Source organism: Protopterus annectens, chromosome 4.part0, assembly GCF_019279795.1.
Source record: "Protopterus annectens isolate FY-2018-M chromosome 4.part0, PAN1.0, whole genome shotgun sequence".
Classification (NCBI taxonomy): Eukaryota; Metazoa; Chordata; order Ceratodontiformes; family Protopteridae; genus Protopterus; species Protopterus annectens.
This window is the reverse complement of record NC_056733.1, coordinates 1,764,506,845-1,764,529,733: the sequence shown is the minus strand read 5'-3', so window position 1 is coordinate 1,764,529,733 and position 22,889 is coordinate 1,764,506,845. Positions and strand designations below refer to the sequence as shown.

Sequence of the window (22,889 nt, the reverse complement as noted above, 5' to 3'; positions counted from 1 at the left end):
AGAAATGTTCAAGACATGATTTCTTTCTGTTTCCCAGGCTAACAGACTCTGAGGTTAATGGCCCTTTTGATCTTGGAAGCCAGGGCAATAAAAGAAATTATAAGTGCAAATTCTAGCAATTAACTCCGGTCTAAAGACAATAGCCTGAATAACTTCATCCAGACATATCGGCTCCGAATTTTGACATCAAAGAATTTACTTATGAGCTTTGTTACAGCAGAGAGCACTGTTACATTTTTGCAGATCAATATCCAATGCAATATTTTCACTTTGAGAACAAGCCTGTGGCTTACATTAATATTTAGAAATGACAGAATAATTCTCTCTGGCTAGGCTGGCATCTTCACACTGGAATATTCGGGAACTACAGTAAGGTTAACTTCCTACTATTAAGTGATAAGCTGGCAAAATTTCAAGTCCCCGTAAACTCTGAGAACACTGCTGCCTCTGCAGAATTGTTCACAAAAGCCCAATACATGCATGTTAACAGCTGCATAGAGGCAGCTGTACCCACCAGGAAGGAGTACAGGACTGAAAAAGTCACCCTGGTAGAATCACATATGCAGTATAACAGAAGGAAGACAGTCGTGCCAAAAATTAGGAGGTGCAGCACCCCACAGGATAAAAGCACTCTCATGAAACTAAACCAACAACTCTGAGGACAAATGGTCTACAATGCCAAATTTGAGGTAAATTTCATCTACCAGGCCAAGGACAACCACAAGTTATTCTTTAGCTATATCCGTATCAAAGGCAGTGCACAAATGTGTGCATAGCTTATTGTAAATGGAACCACCTATACTAAGCCAGAAGATATAGCTAACTTGGTGACAGCCATTCAGCTCCAACTTTTCACATCTCATTCAACCTTCCCTCAGGCAGTACTGTCAAGTAGAAATTCCACAGCTATCACAAGGGAGAACAGGTCCTTAATGCTCTTTCTAAGGCCAAGAACACTGCTTCATTGGGCCCAGGCAGCATCTCAGGATCCCTTCTGAAGAGCATGAATCATGATCAGGCCCTCTAGGATTGCTGCTTAACAGTAGCCTGTAAACAGGTTTCATGCCCCATGAATGGAGAACAGAAACTGTTATCTCTCTGCACAAAGGTGGGTCATGTGGGTCTGCAGTTTCCAGGGCCTGTAGAAGTCTCACTAGTCTAGTGTGCATTGCCATAAGAATGGTCATGGAAATGAATCAGTACTGACCCAGGAAACCTCTAGACACTGTACCCAACCCAGTTTGGTTTGCTCAAGGACATGTCATGCTTACTCAGCCTGGTGGACTGCTTTGAGAAGGTCACCAAAGCAATGGATGAGGCCAGAATGGTTCACACTGCCTACCTTTACCTGGCTGAGGCATTTGACGCATTATCCCACTCTGGCATTGTTGACAAACCTGAAGAGGTTAGATGCAAACCCTTATGTCATTCAGTGTATAGCCAGCTGGCTGACAGGACCCAAGAAGTTAGAATTAGGAGTCCATCTCTACAAAGAAGTCAGTCTCAAGTGGAGTCCTTCGGGGATCTGTCTTGGGACTGCTCCTCTTTGGCATTTGCTTCTCTGAAGTTGAGGCAACAGCTAGTGACCTCTAACTAAATTTGCAGAAGATTGTAAATTAGGAGCCAACATTGAATCATCCACTGACATAAATGTCCTTCTGTTCATTTGTTGCAGTTATCCTGACTTGGGGAGGTGCCTGCCAAGGCAGCAACCCAGTGTCAGTCTTCTACCTAGGGTGCGCTATATGTCTGATGTAGGCCACTAGCAGACGTCTGCCATAAGTGATGTACACGTGCATCCCCCACAGAACTTTTTTTTGCCACCAGTTGGATCACTTGTCCTAGACAGTGTACTGATATCCAGGGAAACCAGGCTTACTGTGTCTGAAGGCCCTGAGGGGGGGCTACTCAAATCATTGTTGTGGAGGACGTCTACTTGGACTTGGTAGAATGTAGGCCTCCGTCCAGTCTGCTTTCTTTGCATCGCATGGATACTCCAGCAAAAAAATAAGCATGTTTCATCCCCTTTCGACCCTCTGAAGGAAAGGCAAAATTTCCCACAAGGCCTATTTAAGGCCTTCATGGCGCTTAAACCTTTCTCTGGTCACCCTCCTCCTCCTGCCTGGCCTAACTCATCACAGAAAAGACATAGGCCTTAAGCCACTTCTGAGGAAGATTCATCTGAGGACAGTGATCCAATTGGATTACTTATCTCGTATCCCTTCACCGTTAAATTATGCTTCCCAAATTTAACCATCTCCCATGGAGAATTTCATTTGGGCAGACTGTGTCCAGAATGCGTGACCACTTCAAATGCAACAGTACACTGATGTCAGATGCCCAAAAACGTTATGACCTCCAAGTGTAGTACCCTAGCCTTCAGCCATTCCTCCTGTTATATCAGCCTTTTTAGATGCTTTTGCGTTTACTTCCACTCATCATGGCTTTCAGCCTCCAACTCAAAAAAAAGCCAGGCAGGTACTACAATGTACCCAAGGACTGCAAGTCTCTTTTCAAGGCCCCAGTTGCAGACCCATCCTTCTATGATTTTACTAGCCTTTTGAAGCCTCCCAGGTTGCTTCCTTCCTTCCTTCCTTCAGGTAAGGATAGCAGACAGAGGCTAGACAAAAAAATCTATACCTCAGCCGTCCTGCCCTTCAGAGCTCTGAACTAGCAGACCCATATGACCAGGTGTGATCCAGAACTCCTGTCTCCACTTTCAAAACTTTTTAGACATGCCAGACTCTGAAAGCAAGGCCTTGGCATCCTTTGTCATTGCTGTCTTTCTCTTTTGACCTAGGATGATTTGCCTGGCTAAGGCTTCAGTCCCTCTTGGAGGACATTAAGGCAAAACTAATGGATGCCCCCTTGGACAACTCTGCCCATTTTGGTAAACTCTTTGCAGAACTGTTCAGATCTTTGCAAGAGAAAAGTAAGGAACTTAGACCTTGAGGACATTCTGGTATCTCCTGTGCCCACTTTTCACAGGTTTTTACCCTGCAAAACAAGTCTTTATATGCAGGCAATCCAGAACTCCACAATCAAAACCTCAAAGAAAGCCTAAGAAAACTCGTCAGTTTCTTGCATCGTCCTCCTCTTCTCAACTTGCTAAGTTGCCCTTTCCTGATTGGAAAGGCTCCTCGTGACTCCAAGAGGTCACAGCACCCAACCCTCTTCCAGTACCTAACCCTATCCCTTCCATGCTGGGAACTCCTCACCCAAGACTCTTGGGTGTTTAGCACAATCAAAAGGGGGCTACTCCATGGTCTGGCACAAGGTGCCTCTCTTTAGGGGTATACCCCAACCTCCAAAAGAACAGGAGCCTCTCTTCCTACAGTCCTGCAAAACCTGCTGAAACAGGGCACTATCAAACCTGTCTCCAGGACGAGGGCAGAGGCTTCTACTCTTGCCTATTCCTAGTTCCCAGGAAGGAAGGTACTTGGAGACCAGTCCTAGACCTCTCCTACCTTATTGACTTTCCTCATAGTTCTCTCATTCAAAATGTTTACCCTGCAAACCTTATTCTGTTATCCTCCCTCGAGCATTACTAGTCTCCATAGATATCAAGGATCCTTACTTCCATATACCATTCACCCCAGATACAGGAGATTCCTATGCTTCTGTGTGGGATCCTCACACTATCTGTTCTTGGCTTTGCCTTTTGGATTCTCCACTGCCTCGAGAGTCTTCTCAAAATGCCTAGCACCTGTGGTAGTCTTCTACAGACTCAAAGGTATTCTAATTTCCCCTACCGTGACTGTCTTTTGACTCTAGCCTTTTCCCAAATGGAATTGAGCAAAACTCTCCAGTTGACCATTGGCATTTTACAAAGCTGGGATTCACCATAAATTTCAGTCATCCCAGGACCATGTCTTTCTGGGATGCAGATTTCAAACCAAGAGTATAGTAGTGTCTCTTCTGTGTGACAAGGCACAGGAGATTTTCTGCTCTTTGCAGAGATTCTCCCCCTTGAGCTACTGTCTGCAAGATGGTTCCTGAGAATGTTGGGGTTGATGGCATCCACCATCCCTATGCTTCCTGTAGCAAGACTACACATGAGGAAATTCCAATGGTTCCTTAAGTCAGTGTGGTCTCTCCATGCCCACTCTGATGTACCAAATTCTATTCTACCCTGTCTCAAAAAGGAGCTCCAGTGGTGGATAACACAGCTGCCTCTAAACCCAGGCCTCCCCATTCACCCACTGCCACCAACTCGTGCTGTACACAGATGCATCGGACGTGGGCTGGGGAGCAGCCCTGGGCCGCCACAGTACAAGGACAGTGGACACTCCCCGAGGAGGGGTCACATAAACGTCAAGGAAATTAAGGCACTAATCCTCGCCCTTCAAGCCTTCCAATTCCTGCTCAACAGGGAGGCTAAACACAGACAAATATGGCTGCTGGTTTATCAACAAACTGGGTGGGGGGGGGGGGCACAAGATCCTATCTCCTGTGCAGGCTAGCATACAGGCCTGGGATCTGTCATGTCTCCTAGATGTTTCCCTCCAGATGGTCTACATCCCTTCCATTCAGAATGCTGTGGCAGACACTCTAAGCAGATCCAGAACACAGGCCCACGAATGGATGCTTTGCAGGGATGTGTTCCTAGACCTTTGTCCACATTTGTCCACCAGTGGGGTGTTGTACAGACTCCCCCTCAACAAGCAGCTTCCAAAATCTTATCAATTTCATATGCTACACTCTATTCTTTAGAAAACCTTCTGTCCATCTGTCTTCCTTAGTCTCCTTCTACATCCCATCCCGGACCCTCCGTACTTCTAACCAAAAGTTACTAGATGTCTACCATCCAAAAAGGTCAGTAGGCAAACTACTCTACAAACACACCCTTGCCCATGCTTGGAACAAACTTCCTCTTGACTTGCGTTCAATCTCCACACCTCCCACTTTAAAAATGAACTAAAAGCTTATTTTCTCAATTCCAGGACCTGCCCTTGCCATGACCCCACCTAGTCTTCCTTCCATTTATGTACCCTCAAAAGGTCCATACTTAGTACCTCATTACACCTCTCTCTCCAGTGTGTCAACTATACATTTGCATAATTTTATACAAACAAAAATGTTTTATTTTTGACCTGTTGAACTATATCAATGTAAAATTGTTACTAAGGTTCTTTAATGCAACTTTAACTTTGAGTGTAACCCAACATATGTGAATCTTTTTGCTATAATTGCTATTATATCAATATTGTTTAAAATTGTACTTGTTTAAAAATGTACTACTGGAGCTTTTCTCCTCGGGTCTCCACTGAAAATGGGCCACAAGCCCAGTTGGACAAACCCGGTTAACAAATGTCAATAAATAAAGTTCTGTGCCAGAGCACCCCATTTGCAGGCATGGAGAGTGTGATGCCCTATCAATCTTCTGGAAGGGGAAATTCCTGTATGCATTTCCCCCTTCACGTATTCTGAAAGTCCTGCTGAAAATTCAACAGGACAAACCAAACATCTTGCTGGCGACTCCATATTGGCTAAGGCTGCATTGGTTCCCTCTGCTCCATCTAGCCAAAGGCAGTCGCCACAGATTACCCTACAGAGTGGACCTTCTATCAATGAACAAGGGCTCACTCATCACCCACACTTTGGGATCCTCTCACCCTGTGGGGGATAGAGCCCTGATTTCTTTTAGACATCTTTATTCTGAGAATGTGCTTCAAGTCCTGTAAGAGGCCAGGAAACCCAATACTAGAAAATCTTGCGTCTCCAAATGGAAGAGATTCTTATTTGGGTGTCTTAACAAAAAACAGGACCCACTTATGGTTCTGTCATATGTGTGAATTGCGTAATGAAGAATTATCTTACTATTCCATAAAAGCACATCTGTCAGCTTTCTGTGCCCATTTGCCATTTTCTCCACCCTTAGCTTCCAGATTTGAAGCAAATCAATTCTTGAAAGGCGCCCTTCACATCAGACCTCCCAGGAGACCTGTAGCTCCACCCTGGGACATCAACTTTGTGTAGGAGAAACTGACTCGAGCCCCTTTTGAGAACCATCTTTCTCTCTCTCTCTCTCTCAAATACTTTACTTGGAAAACTGCCGTTCTGGTGGCCATTATCTCCGTCAGGCAGGTTTTGGAATTACAGGCCCTTTTGGCATCTCCTCCTTTCCTGTCTTTCCACAAAGACTGGATTTCCCATTGAACCAATCCTTCCTTCATGCTAAAGGTAGTAAATGAATTGTCCTTAAACCAAACTGTTAGACTCCCTTTTTTTCCTGTCTCTCCAGAACAGTAGTGAGAGGATCCTTCGTACCGCTGATGTATACAAACAACTCAGGTTTTACACTAGACTAAACCCTTTATGAAAACGGGTCAACTGTTTGTCCTTTAACCCCAGGGCTCTGGGACAGTGTTTGGACACGGGCAGTCTCCAATTGGATATCCAAATCCATTGCCTTTTGCTATTCCCACCATGGTAAAGTTCTTCCAGGCTGTGTCAAAGCTCACTCCACAAGGGCAGGGTCTTCAGGGGCTTCCCTCAAAGGGTTGGACACCAACTCTGTCTTAGAAGCAGCTACTTGGGCATCTGTCCACCTTCACCAAACACAAGCTGGATTTCATTTCCAGATCCAGGGCAGGATTTGCTAATGCCATTCTCCTTGGCTTCAAGGAAAATTCCTCTGCCATATCCTCCTCCCTTTCTGCATGAGCTTTTGTACTCCTTTGTCAGGAGTACTGCAACAGATGAACAGAAGGACGTATATTTGTTGTGTAAGAACTTACTATAACAATAGATGTCCTTCTCTTCTCTGTTGCAGTATTCCATCCCTCTCTCCTCCCCCCCCATTGCTTTCCCTTCTTGGATAAATTGGTCCTCTTTCCCTTACTCTGTCTCCAATTGGGGCCTCTGTTCTGCGGGTGGTGCACATGTATGTCACTCTTATGGCTGACTTCTGCTAGTGGCCTACGTTAGATGTGTTGTGCACCCTAGGTAGTAAGACTTTGATATACTTGCCGTCAGGTCATTGCCTTGCAGGCAACTCCCTTATGTCAGGAATACTGCAACAGAGAAGAGACCTCTATCATTATGGTTAAGTTCTTGCACAGTTTGTCTTTCTCCTGGTAGGGCTGACATAGATGTACAACTGTTGCCAGAACCATGGAATAAAACTAAATGCCAAGAAATGCATAATAGTATTCTTTGGGAAGTTCTCCACCCTTGATAACTATTATATTAACACTGCTAAGAGCTGACCCAGTAGGACCTTGGAGACGCACACAGTAATTTAGACTTTGACCATTGTGTGTCTACAGTAGTGAGGAAGTCATTCGATGTTGTGCAACCTTTAAACAAAGGTATGGCATCTAGGTCTACGGAAGTCATTGTTCCACTGTATTTGACATTCAGCAGACCTATCACGGAGTACAGTGCCCCCTTTATGTACCTAACCAAGCATATCCAGCAACTGGAACATCCACAGAGGTTTCTCCCTAAAAGAATACAGGGCATAAGTAACTTTACCTATCCCTGTATTTTATCTCCTGCAGGCTGTTGAGAGGAGGTCTATGCCTGGCATGCAGGAAATTGTCAGACTCCACTCCTATGGACCTCCTGCATATCCACAAAACAAACAGCACTTGAATTACCCATTCTAAAGACTTGAACCTTGCCTGTGATTTATAAATGGGACCTGCTGGAGAGATGGGTATGTATCCCAGAAACTACCCCTTCTCTGGAGCAGGCTCCCCATTCATGTGAAACAGAGTTCCTCCAAAATCTAATTCAAGTGCAGCTTGGACAATTGGATGGGGAACAGATTCATCCCTGATTTGGTACCAGAAGGGTACCAGAGCTTGTCAGAGGTTTGGGATGCATGGCTAGACTTTCTAAAAGGCCCTTGTTGGTCATTAGTCTAGTAAACTCCTGTGAGCAAGTACAACAGTGTAAAGAAAATGAGTCACGATCTACAAAATAGAGGAAGACGATATGGCAACAGAAAATACAAGAAAGCAAAAACAAACAAACCTTTCCCTCCTAGCAAGTTGTGCCAGAGTTTGGGTGATCTTTTTTAGTAAAGCCCTGGCTCGTCTGGAGTCTCTTCAGTTTTTTCACCCACCTTTGGAAACTAGGACCGCTCCAAGTGTACACAGACAGCACCATAGTCGTGGTATGTAACCAGGTAGGCGCCAGGTGTTCTAGCTGTGCAGATTAGCATAGGAGGCATGGAACTTGGAAACGCACATTAACATACGCTCACAGGCACATACATTCTCAGAACACTACTAGCAGACCGCTTAAGTCATTCCCTGGAGGAACCTTCGAGTGGACTTTGAACTGTGGTGTTGTGAAAACCTGTCTATTCAGAGTGGCAGTCCTCTGGTACACCGCTGCTTCTTCAAGCAAGCATCAATTCCCCCACTTCTGCAACAGGATCCTCCTCCCACAACCTGGAGGACAGATGCCTTCTATTTCTAGTAGTGAGGAGTTCCTCTATGCCTTCACTCTTCTGCCAGTAATTCTTCTCAAGGTGCAAAAGAAGGCTCCCATACTCTTTCTATATCTTTATACTTTAGACATTCACAGGCAATTCTGATTTTTACCTGAACAGAACTAAGTCCTTAAAGACTGAGTAGCTGTTTGGCTGCCCCAGCTGAGGGGAGATAAAAGAAATGGTCTGAAAGCAAAGTATTGCAGGTTGGATTTCAAAGGCTGTCTTTCATGGTATGTGTCATGGTATGGTGAGTCCTTCCCATCTTTCCCTAAAGCACGTTTCACTGAGGGCTTTCCATAAAGCAGTAGACTTCAGGTTCTTCTTGGAGGCAGCCACTTTGTCATTTGTACATACCTTTACCAAACACTACAAAATTTGATTTCTGTACTTTACTAGGTAATTGTGTGGCTTGTGGGGAAACTTATCCCCTCATAGATTTTCATAGTAAGTATTCTGCTTCAACCCAAAGCATGACTAGGAATACTGCCTTATGTTTCAACCTCCTATATCCCAAGCTGGTATGAGCTTGGGATTGAGCAACATCCTACCCTCTGAAAGGATGATGCCACAATGTCAACAGAAGGTGATTTGACTTTAGTTTTTACAGTAGTCTATTATCCGAAATGTCAATTATGAGTGCATCCTTCCAAAGTTTTCGGGTAAGAAAAAGTCTGAATAAGTAAATGTTAGTTATTCGTGTATGCGTTTTTCTTGAGCTTGTAGCCTGCTCGGGTGTGAAAAATATTTTTGTCCACTGGAATTGCTGAATGTTTGAAAAGCATATTCCCTGCTTGCAGAAAAACAAGATTTTAGAAGGGTGTTTTGTTTTTTAATCCAGTTCAATGCATGTCTGATTATCCAAACTACCCTAGGTCCCAATTAATTTGGATAATCGACTCTCTCTACTGTACTCTGATTATTTTTCTCCAGGTCTTAACAGCCACCTTGTTTCCCAGTCTTTTTTTTATCTTCTTACTCCTCCTAATGCTGCATTTATTTCCAAAACTGTTTTTCCTTCTCACATCTCGCCGCAAACTGCAATTCTTCCTTTGTCTGCATCTTCCTGCTCATTTCCACAAATTCCTTTCATTTCTCGTTTTTTAAGCTACATTCTACTTGTCTGTCAAATTACTAAACTGATAAACTCCCCTGCAGCCATCATGCTATAAGGGGGTCTATATTACATTGTTGAACATTTAAATGGTCAACACCATATGATCGAACATTTAAATGTTCAAACGTTTCTACAGAGATCTCCATACAGTATGGAAATGGAAGTTTTTCATTGTCTGCACTGTAGTGCAATCTCAGAGTTGGTATATTTAAAGTGCGGGGGGTGTGGGGGGGGTGAAGGGAGGCTTTGCCCCCACCTGCTTAACCTTTCAGGTAGTTTTCTTTTTTATTTGATTTTCAAATTTTTAAGAGTTTGAACATATGGTGTTGACCATATGGTGTTCAAACTTTTAAAAGTTCAATAATCTGATATAGACCCTGCTATAAATACTTCAGTTATGCCTCTCTTCAGTAGTTAGTTTAATTTCTTTCGTTAAAATGTTCATGTAAGAAATTTAAAAATCATGTAATTAAGCTCCTGTATAAATATTTAGGTCAGCTACTGCACAAGTAGGGACTAAAGCTGGGGGCATCTTGATTTTTACCTCAATATCCTTGCAAGCTTCAAGTCCCCCTGTATGATCCAGGAAATGCAAACTTGCTGAAGATGCTCACTGTTCAACCCTGTACCGTATTCCTCGGTGACCATAACTACCCTGCTAGAATTGTACACAAGCCCAAACTTGCAGGCCCAGAGATTCCTGGTTTTTCCCTGCAGCTTGGGACAATTAGTCCATAGTGTCACTGACACAAACTGAATCTGATTCTCGCTAACCTGGGAGAACAGTGCACCCTGTAGGATAAAACATTTCTCATTAATCTAAACCAGCAATCTGGAGGGCAGAGAGTTATACCCAAACTAAGTCTGAGGTAAAATAGCCTCCCTGGCCAAAGACAACCATAAGGCTTTCTTTAGCTATTTCCACAACCTCAAAGGCAGTACCAAACGATTTGTAGAACTAATTGTAGCTGGAGCCATCTACGCTGAGCCAGATGTTATAGAAAATTACTGGGTGAGAAATTCTACTGCAATTTTACCCCTTTCCCACCCCAAGGAAATATATTGAACATACCCCCCCCCCCCCAAAAAGTCACTAGGGAGCAGGTCCTCAACATGCTCCCAAGGCCAAACATACCACATTGATGGGTCTAATATCCCAGGATGCTTCCTAAATAGCATGAAACACTGTATTAGGATCACTGAAAGCCGCTACTTAACCGTAGCCTCCAGACAGCTGCAGTTCTCCATTCACACTGCGAGAAGCCTGTCATCGCTCTACACAAGTGCAGGCCATCTAAGGAGCCCAGTAACTATGCATTCATATGTCTGACTAGTCTTGCATGCAAAGCTATGGAATTAATTTCCCTGATAATGAACAATGGTGTAAGAAATTTTCAGACACTGGATCTAACCCAGTTTGGTTTTGTCAGTCAAGTCTTGTACTCAGCCTGATGGACTCCTTCGAGAAGGTCAGCTAAGCAGTAGATTGTGGCAGAATGGTGCATATGGATCATGCTATCCCTAATAGAACCAAGATGTTCTCCTCCAAAAAAAGGAAGCAAATCTGGTGGTCCTCTGCCGTAAACAAACTCTACAACAGAAGAAAGAAACTGTTGCAAAAGAGTAAAATCCCATGACTGAAGGAACTCCCTGGTCAACCTCAGTAAGAAGCTGAGATCCCTCATAAAATCCTCCAAAGCTAGTTACGAAAACAAAATTGCCACTGACTCTAAAGACAACCACAAAGCATTCTATAGCTATGTCAAGAATCTAAATGGGAACACTCAGATCTGCTCTGAGTTACAGCACAATGGCAGTAAAGATACAGAACCAACTGATATTGCCAACATCCTAGCAGATAGATTCAGTGCTAACTTTACCCCCCTCACCCCCTAGAGGGCCCATCTCTATACTGGAAGAATGCAAAGTTCCTATAATCACGGCTGCACAGGTAAAAAACACACTCTCCAAAGCCAAGAACACAGCATCCATGGGACCTAACAATATCCAGGCTGCGTTCTACACGGACTACAGAATGAACGGGCACCCTACCTAAGTATCATGTTCAATCATAGCCTCACCTCAGGCTTTGTACCCACTGAATGGCGCACCGTGACTGTTATCCCACTCCACAAAGGGGGAGCCACGACGGACCCCGGGAACTACCGCCCCATTAGCCTGACGAGCCTGGTCTGCAAGGCCATGGGGAACGTATCATCGTGGAACTCATAAACAAAGACATTGGTAATCTCCAAACTCTGGACCCTACCCAGTTTGGATTTGTAAAAGGCAGATCATGTCTCCTAAACCTGATTGACTTCTTTGAAGCAGTCACCAAAGCCATAGATGAGGGTAAAATGGTTCAAACAGCTTATCTAGATCTCGCCAAGGCTTTCAACACCATCCCCCACTCTGGAATTATAGATAAGCTCACTAAACTAGGTATAAATCCCTATGTCACAAGATGGGCTGCCAACTGGCTCACGGACAGAACCCACACTGTGAAAGTAACTGATTCCAAATCCGACATCAGACCAGTGACAAGTGGAGTTACCACAGGGTTCAGTCCTGGGCCCTCTCCTGTTTGGTATCTACTTCTCTGAAGTGCAGGCCAATACAGAAGGTCTTTGGCTAACAAAGTTTGCAGATGACTGCAAACTAGGAGCCATAATCGAAACTCCTAACGATGTGGACAAACTACAAAAGGGCCTCACTGAGACAGATACCTGGTGTCAAAGCCATGGCCTGAAGCTCAATGCCAAAAAGTGTATTGTCATCCCCTTTGGTAAAAACTCTGTACCCATGAACTATCACATAGCTGGTAGTCTACTTAATGCCGAAAATGTGATGAGACCTTGGGACACAGGTGGACAGTAGTCTCTCCTTTGATAATCACATCGCCACAGTGGTCAGGAAATCCTTCTACGTGACTCATCTCATCACAAAAGGATTCTCATCCAGAAAGAGGTCATTGGACCTATTATATAGAGTACAACGCCCCTTTTGGTATGTACCTCACAAGACATCTACAACAACTGGAAAGACCACAGAAATACCTCCCAAAGAGGATTACTGGCCTCAAACAGATGCCCTATGCAGACGGTCTCAAAAAACTACAGCTTTATTCCCTACTCGGGGGCGATCTCTGCCTAACGTACAAAGCTATGTCAAACCCAGAGCTGTTGGACATGCTCCACTTAAAGAAATCTCAATCCCTCTGAGCTGCACGCTCTAGGGACCTAAACCTTGTCACCGCAATAAACAGAACATGCTGGAGGGATAGATTCCTGTCCCAGAGACTTCCCATACTCTGGAACAGACTACCTATGTCAAACAGAGCTCATCATTAGCACTCTTCAGGAAAAGTCTTGATGATTGGATGGGAAATGGGAAATTCACCCCGGGGATCACTTCTGTGGCTCTGCTCGACAGGGGCGCAGGAAAATAATTTTCTTGGGTGGTGAAAGCCATGGTACATTTTTTGGCTAGGCTTGTATGGGCCCTAGGGCCGATAGCCTAGTACCTACGTATGAACCTATTGCCTACCTTGACCAGGCCAAGGCATTTGGTACAATACCTTACTCTGGCATAGACAAACTGGCGGAATTGGGTATAAATCCTTATGTCATTTATTTGCTAGCCAGATGACCGTAGACCCAAGAAGGTTAGGGTAGGGGAAATCCACCTCCACAAACAGGCCAGTCACTAGCTGCAACCCTTAGGACTGTGTGCTGTGTCTGCTCTATTTTGGCCAACAAAGCCCCTCTAGCTTACCAAAGGTAGACTTTTTGCAAAGTAGGTGCTGTCATACAGTTACCCCCAAGACACTGATGCTCTGACCGAAATCACTTTTGCAGTATTCTTAATGTATCTTTTTTTTCTGTCAACTGACGTCCAGCCAAAGCTTTACCTTCCTAAGGGCGTATATTCAAGAAGGGCTGACTGACAAGTAACTGGTGCCAGAGCTATGGTCTAAAACTCCATGGCAAGAAATACTTTGAAACAGTATTAAGTCAGATTAAAACATTACTAATTTTGTGAATGTTTTGTTCTAGAAATGGGGTCCATTCCGCTTGTGGTATTAGAAATCCAAAAGACTATCAGAAATTTAAGCAGAATCCTTGGGAAGTCTGCTATCCGTGGAAACTACCTCATTGGTAATAACATCCCTAAGAGTAAACCCAGTAGTCAGAGATTTGTAGACGCATGTAGACTGTAACTGGCCTTTGACCATGTGTCCACTGTACTAAGGAGGTCATTGTGTTACTCAACTTATAAGCAAGGATATGACATCTAGGTTCAAAGGAAGTACTAGTTCCACTATATTGAACCCTTATTAAACCAGTCATTTAATACAGCGCCCCCTTCAGGTACATGCAACAACTGGAATGTCCTTGTTCCTCACAAAAAGGTTAGAGTGTAAACAAGTCCTACATGGATAGCCTCAAAGCCCAATCCCTGTGCTCATTTTCTGACTGGAATGATAAGCCTGGCATACAAGGCATCCTTGGATCCTGCTGTGATAGACCTACTACACATCTGCAAAACAAATCAGAATTTACCTGCTGTAAGGATTAAACCCTGCTTGTCACACACCTGTCCCTCCAACATGTGTTGTGTCTTGGATTACCACTTCCCTAGAACAGCCTTCCCATCCATGTGAAGCAGAGTTCTTCTCTAACCCAGTTTGAGCATAACTTGGACTAGTGGATGGAATATTGGAAGTTCACCACCTGGTCTGGCATCCATGTCCATAATTGACAGAGGTGGCCTATAACTGCTTGACCACCCAAGCTGTAGCCTACATATACTCCTTGGAATAATAAGGTTCCTAAACTTGGGATGCATGGCTAGGCTTAAAGGCCCCTGTGGTGGTTTATGACTGCAGAAGGGGAAGGTGGGACCTCCACTATCCTTGTACATGAGGAAGTTCTCAGTGACCACACTGAGGCTTCATTTCCCCTGCCTGTGACCCAAGGCCTCCATTTTGGATTGTTTCCAAAGTTGAGAGACCTAAAACACTGAAGCACAAACCACTGCCTGACAGTATGCCTGGGCAGTGTTTCTTTCAGAATGAGAAGTTATACTGTCAGCCTGGTTAAGAATTGGAAAGTGGAGGGGATGACTAGGCAGACTGTAAATGGTTCATCTCCAAGGCCCCTGCTTGTAAATGAGTAATCTCCAAACCCTGTGCTTGCGTGTCAGCTGCATTGCTAGGCTTAAAAGGACCTAGTGGTGGTTAGCCTAGTACATCTCTAAACTATGAGGCCAGACATGAATATCTGAGATTTCTTGGATGTATCTGAGATGTCTGGGGTCTTTCAGAAATGCAGGGTGGATCCTTTGTTAGCTGGAATATGTAGGCCAGATTCCATGTGCTGAAAGATATGATTGTGACGCTGAAGAATGGTCCTCTGCTTCCTTGCCAGAAGATTCCATTTTCATTCTTCCATAGCTTCTAACCCACCAGCCCTCATCCTTTCTGTTCTCAAATTTCTGGCTGAATGAGCTGTTAGTGGGACGTCTAGTTCCTTTACTGAGCACATGCAATTTTGAGCTTCCTATATTAATGTTAAATATTCCTGTTCTGGTAAAATCTGTAAACAAGATCTGAGGTAGCTTAGTATTGGTGCATTATGGGTAAGGGAGGAGCTTGAGCTTTTTGGTTACCATGAGCTTTAGTAAAGGCCACTTCAGATCAGAGGATTGGATTCGAATCCATCAGTTGAGGAAGAATGAAAATGGTAACACAGTTGGAGCATTATGGTAAGTACACAACAACCTTTTATGGCATATTGTCTGACTGCTGTCCTTTGTGTTCCTATGATTGCTTAGTAAATCACTTAAAGAAGTCAGTCCTAAAAAAAGCAAAGAAATATGAGTGTGAAATGAAAGTGTGTGTATGTATGTGTATATATGTATATATATATATATATATATATATATATGTATATATATATATATATATAAAGCTATAGATGAGAAATGACTTGCAGTGCTTTCATTGCCCCTTTCCCCAAGATTCTAGTGGTTCCTCTTCCTACATAGTCTTTGCTTGATAGTTGTCTTGTTTAAAACTTCTGACAAGTTTAGTCCTTGGTTCTCAGTCCATGCCCAAATTCCTTGATGTTTGGTTTGGACTATTTGAAAGGACAACAACTTACTGGAGTTGAGTCTGCATTTGTAAAGGGCCCAAGTGACAATCTGGCAATTAGCGAAGCCTGTTTTGAAAGGGGCAGGGGCTGTAGTTAAGGGTTACATATGCTGAAAATTTTAAAACTAGTACTGAAGAGGGTAAGAAAGCACATTTGCTGTGATCTAACTGCTGGAATCAACTTTTAAGAATTGATGTGAGTGGTTTAGCTGTTTTTTTAATTAGTGTGCATAACCTTGTACTGTTTGTATCCAGTCAGAGTTGCCACCTATCGAGACTTCCTGCAAGCTGCATCAGGGGTGTCTAGAGCTTGCCCCTTTACCACCATGTACTTTCTGGTGTAGTCCGTAAACCAGTTGCCAAGAAATGTATAGTTATCCCCTTTGGGAAAAAAACGTGCCCCTAAATTACCACGTAGGTGGCAGTACACTAAACACCGAAAGTGTGATGAGAGATTTGGGGACACATGGACAGTGGTTTTACCTTCAATAACCACATTGCCACAACAGTCAGGAAATCCTTATGTGGCACACCTCATCACTAAGGGCTTTTCATCCAGAAAAAAGGAAGTCCTTGTCCCACTGTACTCATCTGTCATTGGACCCATTGTAGAGTACAACGCTCTGTTTGGTATGTACCTCACAAGACATCTGCAACAGCTGGGAAGGCCGCAGAAATACCTCACTAAAAGAATCACAGGTCTAAAGCAGATGCCCTATGCTGACTGTCTAAAAAAAACTCCAGCTATACTCTGTGGCATATAGTCTACTCAGAGGCGATCGCTACTTAACATGCAAGGCCATGTCAAGCCCTGAGCTGTTGGACATGCTCCATTTAAGGAAATCCCAATCCCTCTGAGGCATACGCTCCAGGGATCTAGACCTTGTCATCACAATGAACAAAACATGCTGGAAGGGATAGATTCCTGACACACAGACTCCCCATACTCTGGAATAAACTGCCCATACATGTCAAGCAGAGCGCCTCCTTGGCCGTCTTCAAAAGGAACCTTGACGTTTGGATGGGAGATGGGTCCAGGGAAGTAAATTGTGGGAAGAAATATCCAGGGAATTGTTATGGCTAGGCTTGTATATGCCCTAGGGCCGATAGCCTAGTACCAACCTATGAACCTCAGCAAGGTACGCGAGACAGCTATGGTGTGTAGTGTCCCAAGTATCAGTTATGTGCTGCATTTCCTCTCTGAACATAGGTGCTTTGTTTTCACATAACTTTCCATCAAATTTTATATGTGATCCATTTATTTTTCTAAGGCTGCCATCTGTGATTGCATTAGAGTTCCCCTAATGAACTACTCCCATTTTTTGTAAATATTTAAATATCATCCATTGTATAGCCATAAGGAATCTACACGGACAACAAAATGTAATTGACTAGTTTAGAATTTGTTCATTACTAAGTTAGGTTGCTTTGTGTTACAGCATGTGTGCAAGATATTTTAATGGGTTACTTTTTAAAATTTTAGCTCTGGCAAGTTGTAAAGTAGCTATTACTAGCCTGAGTTGCAAAACCACCTGGTTAAGAATGTATTTCCTACTGTTTAATAGAAGGTAAGTTGGTCAGGGGTTAACTTAACATTTTCTTGAAGTTCAAAATTGTTGTGTGGTACATTAAAGAATTTTCTGTATTCTCCACTTTAGTGCAGCAGTGAAGTTTAGTATAGTAAGGGGTGTTGGTGCAGGGGTCTTGCCATCCTGCCCAGACACTTTCAGTGTGTGTGGTTTCTTTTGGAGAAAACAGATATTTTATAGGTTTCACAATTCTATCTTGATCATAGAGGCAGCAGTAAGCTTTTACTGTGCATGTAACCTGCATTTCTAGGTAAAAACTATGGAATGCTCACTATTTGAATGGATATTACATTTTTGCAGTTTTTAACTGTTCTAGTTTTAATAAAATTAGTCATTAAATTTGTTCATAAAAATTTCTTGTCTCTTGCAGTGTTTCACTGGCAAGCCACAATAATGGGACCTGTAAGTATTATTTTCTAGCTGGTTTAATATTTGTAGTAGTCTCATTTTTCCCTTTTCTAATATTGTTTTTTCTTGACAGAATGACAGTCCTTATCAGGGAGGTGTATTCTTCTTGACAATTCACTTTCCAACAGATTATCCCTTTAAACCCCCAAAGGTAAGCAAACTGTTTCCACCAGCAATGTCCTTTATTATCCTACGGTTGTGTGGGAATTTTAATGGCCAAATAATTGCAGCTCTGTTTTATCCACACAGGTTGCATTTACAACAAGAATTTATCATCCAAATATAAACAGTAATGGTAGCATCTGCCTTGATATTCTACGGTCACAGTGGTCACCAGCATTAACCATTTCAAAAGGTATGGGCTCAGTGTTTATCATTGTAAACAGAAATAGCTTGATGGAAGTATGTTGCATATTTCCCCCAGCTTTTAGAAGCATTTACAAACTTGTGATGTCCTGAATGAAGGTCACTGTTATAGTACTCCTGACATGGGTTATCACTAATGAAGTTCGTCTGGGGTACCAAAGCTTTACCGTTCGTAGGTCGTACATCCAATGTATGACCTCAGCATGTGTGCATTAGGTTTTAAAGATGATGTATGTGTGGATCCCCAGACTCGCTGCCAGCCCAAAACCAGATGTTCTTCGTGTTTCACTGTTTCAGTCATCACACTTGGGTTTATCTGCCTGCAGGTAGCCCTCAGTCTTCCCGAATAGCAGTCTTGGGATTTCTGCGTCTGGTGCTGTCTCCTCTTCCAGGACATCAGGGGTATAAAACATGCAGCCGACGCCATTACATCAGCTTTTCTTGCAGTGTGTGAGCCCGAAGCAGAAGCAGTTCGCAAGTGCTGGTTGGCAGCTACCTGAAATTTTTGTTAGTTTCAGACCTGAAATCTTCTAATGCCAAGTACCCTGTTGGGATCCTTTTTTTCTTGCTCTAACCGATGTCAGAAAAAGTTAATTGTTTTACCTGTGGAAAGCAAATACCTCACAGATTTTCACTCTTACTGCGTCACCTGTTTAGGCCCAGACCATGACGTTCCTCGTAGGTTTTGTGCCCTGTTTAATGCCTGAACTATTCTTCGCCGGGCTATCTTTGTCACTAAATTCTTTCGCTCTCCATATTCCAAAATGGCTTTGACAAGCCATCCGACTACCGAGCTCCCGAAAAAACGTAAGGATAAAGACAAGAGACCGCATAGGCTGGTACTCGGTGAGGTGCCTTCGGCAGCCCATGATACCCGCTTCTACAGATTTGCAGGCCTCTGCTGAGACCCATTTGGAGTCCAGTATGCCACAAGATGCTTCTTCGACTGTGGAGCCTGCAGATGTCTCTACCTTGAATGTGCAGGCACAGTTTTCTGAGGATGTATTCTGACCTTCGTATTAAACCAACTTCATTTGTGACTAAAACTACCAAGTTTCTCAGGCCCAGAGTTCGCACTATGCCTTGAAAACTGACAACTAAAGCACATGCTCAAGCCCTCATGCCACATAAACAAATGCTTCAACTGAAGAACTTATAGTTTTAATTAGGGGAAACCAACCCTTCCCCTCTATAAGACAAAGGATTGATTTTCCTTCTAATTCTGCAGACCGTGAGTCCTAAGGCTTTGGTCCCTCTGATTACCAGGACATTCCCTTATCTACCTATGAGGATTCCATTCCCTCCACCTCCCCTCCACAGGACTTTTCTTTTGGTGAAACCTTGCATACCTTAAGAGAGCATTTCCGCTGGGAATGCCTGGACTACCTACAGTCCAAAAAGACTTTGAGAATTTTTACACTTGCCTCAGCACAGGCCTCTAGCTATACCCCCTGTCCTGGGTATTGTAGATGAAGTCTTCATGGAATCCAGTCTTACTCCTAATACTTTACCACCAGCTCCTAGAAAAACTGACCGGTACTACAGAGTACCCGACTCTCACACATTTCTTTTTAAGAATCCCACTGCGGATCCAGATCCCTTTTCCCAGGGATCTAAAGGTGTTAAGGCTACTACAGCCAAAAACCCTACCCATTCGGCAGGGATTCTAAGAAGGGTATATACCTCTGCAACTCTTGCCATAAGGGCTTTAAATTGCCAGTTTCATATGTTGAAGTGCCAGCAGCATATTATGGAACTAATTAAACAGAAAATGTTGTTGCTTCCAGATTGTGCAGAGAATAAAGATTCACAAGAGTTAAGGCATTCTGCAAACCAAATTAGTAAACATACTTTGCAGTGTGGTTTTCATGCCTTAGAAGCATCTTGCAGGGCTGCTGTCACTGGATCTGTATTGAGATGGCATGCTTGGCTGAAGGAACAAACCTTGGCAGACCATGTCAGAGCAAAAATTACTAGATGCTCCATTAAACCAGGAACGTTTGTTTGGCACAAAAGGAGAAGTAGCTCTTAAGATGGAGAAAGCTAAATGTATGCAAACTGTTAAAGATTTCTTACAGGTACAGCCACCTAGATTCAGTAGGCATTGGCCTTCAAAAAACTGGTCCTTTCCAGACCCTCTCAGGCTTCCTCAGTCCGAGCCCAGCGGCAGCAGACCACCAATACTACAGTATTAGGGTATGCAGAGATTTAAGCAATGGAGTTTTCCCACCTCAAAAACATGGAGTGTAAGCCACCCCCTTGTGGAATAAGTTCACAATGACATGTTTGTCATCTTCTCCAGCACGCCCTGAATGCAAAAAAAAAAAGTCCATTACCCAGGACCAGTGGGTCCTAGAATGTATCCCTGGGATACAATGCTATTTCCTCTGCCAGCCTCAAGCTTGTTGCCAGAGCTTCCTTCAAACCAGTGGGCAGAGGCTCAAAAGCAAGTGCTTTCTCTTCTCAGTTTCAGGGCTTTTCAACCTGTTCCAATACAACAAAGGGGACAGGGTTTCTATTCCAGACTGTTCCTGGTGCCCAGAAAAAAGAGCTCATGGCGCCTATCCTGGATATGTCCATTCTCAACACCTCCCGGTGGTCCCAAATTTCAAAATACTTGCACTTCTACAGCTGCTTCCATTGCTAGCCAAGGACTCCTGGCTAGTCACCCTAGACATCCTAGACTTAAAAGAAGCTTATTGGCACATCCCCATAATGGAATCTTGCAGGAAAAATCTACGTTTCGGGGCAGGCTCTATGCACTATCAGTTCTCTGCACTTCCCATTGGCTTATCTACTGCACCCAGGGCATTCACAAAGTACCTGCCTCCAACCATTGCATACTGCAGGCAGAGAAATATTCAAATTTACCCATACTTGGATGGTTGCCTGATTCAGGTGGACATTCATGAATTGCTACTTCAGCACCTGGCATTTGTTAAGAGACTCCTAACGTCTCTGGGGTACACCAGTGAAAAGAAATCACATCTTGTGCTCAGCCAACAGATTGTATTCCTGGAAGCAAGCTTGAACACAACTTCCCAGATGGCATTCCTCAATGCAGAAAAGCAGGTTAATTTGACAAACTACTTCAAGCTAATGGGCCACCAAGACCCAGCTATCTGAAAAGAAAAATACTGCAAACCCTGGGGTTCATGGCCTTATGCATTCTACTATTTCCATATGCAAGACTGCATACGAGGAAACTTCAGTTGTACTTAAAAAGGCTCTGTCAAAACACTCAGGACTTGGAAACAGTGATTCCTATCATTCCTTCTCTAAGGGCAGAGTTCCTTTGGTGGGAAGAGGCTTGCAACCACAACAAGGGACTTCCTTTCACTCAACCCTTTGCCTCCTAAATTGTGACAGCAGGCGCATCAATCTATGCATGGGGGGCTCACATGGCAGGCAAATGCATTCAAGGCAAATGGAGCCCAGGACAAATTCACCTGCACATTAATCAAAAAGAAATGTTAGCTGTACAGAATGTTCTGACAGCCTTCAAATACCTTATCCTTCCAGGACAACTCTTGATAAAGACAAACAACACCGCAGTTATGTGGTAGATAAGCAGGGGGGAACTTCATTTCAACCCACTATGCAGGTTAGCCATGGCCCTGTGGAACACAGCCTTGAGCAACCATGTGCACCTGCCAGGCAAACTAAATTCATTGACAGACTTGAGCAGAAATCTACTGGGACCCACACGAGTGGAAACTGGAACCCAACTCATTCAAACTTCTAATCAACAGGTGGGGGCCACCAGAGCTGGCCCTCTTTGCCTCCCCCCAAAATCATCAGTTGAGCAAATGTTGCACCAGAAATCCCCACAGCCAAGCATGGCGAGTGGGTGCCATATTCTTTTACATGGGAAAACCTCTCAATTTATGCCTTTCCCCATCTGCCCCTACTCTCAGAAAGTGCTACTCAAGATAGTGCCTTTTTTTAGGCAAGGTTCAAATGACAAATTCATCCCCATAACAGGAACAGGCAAGCAAAAACTGAGGGTGATGCTACTCAATGCTAGAAGTCTAAATCTCAAAATGCACTCACTCGAGGCACTTCCTAAAATGGAGAACATTGATATTTGTGCAGTGATTGAGACCTGGTTCAAGGCTCCAGAGAGCACCCCTGCAATACCAGGCTATAACTCGTACCACACTTTTCGGCCATGTAACCTGGACCGGAACACCAAAGTTGGAGGTGTCCATATTCATTAAGGATATACACACCTCCAGGCTAGTTGCTCAGCATAATTCAGCCGAGGTTATTCAAGTGGAACTAACTCTGGGCAAAATTGCAATCCAAATTGTAGCTTGCTACAGATCACCAACCATGCCCCAGGATTCCCACTCCTCTCTTCTTGATGTTCTGGAAAATATTAGTGTTTAACCAAACACCCTAATAATGGGCGATTTCAACTACCCCACCATTAACTGGAAAAACTACTTGTGTACCAACTTCGCTCAACACTTTTTGGAATTCATAAACTCCAATGCCCTTGATCAACTTATCCACACCCCCACCAGAGGCAACAATATCCTAGATCTAGTCATTACCAACATGAATGACCAGTGTTCCACACCTGAAGTCAACGCCTTATTGGCCTGATCCGACCATAAGCTAATTACCTTAGATATCCACATCATGCCTCCACCCCCCATTAAGGAAACCATGGTAAAAAATTTCTCCAAAACCAACTTCATGCTTCTTAAGACAGAAGTGGTGAACTTCATGACACCCATATGCAGATGGACAATACAGTTACGACTACTGAAATCCTACACACTTGCACTTTATAAGCACTTA

At 43.7% G+C, this 22,889-nt stretch overlaps 1 protein-coding gene across 1 annotated transcript in view; it reads left to right on the top strand.

Moving 5' to 3' along the window:
- The window catches only part of UBE2D2 (ubiquitin conjugating enzyme E2 D2), a gene marked incomplete in the record, with an annotated part of 575,544 nt that overhangs the window by 217,369 nt on the left and 335,286 nt on the right, over window positions 1-22,889 (top strand). The window contains 3 exon segments of the mRNA XM_044069476.1: window positions 17,677-17,708; window positions 17,788-17,865; window positions 17,964-18,069. Coding sequence (XP_043925411.1) covers window positions 17,677-17,708; window positions 17,788-17,865; window positions 17,964-18,069 — 216 coding nt within the window.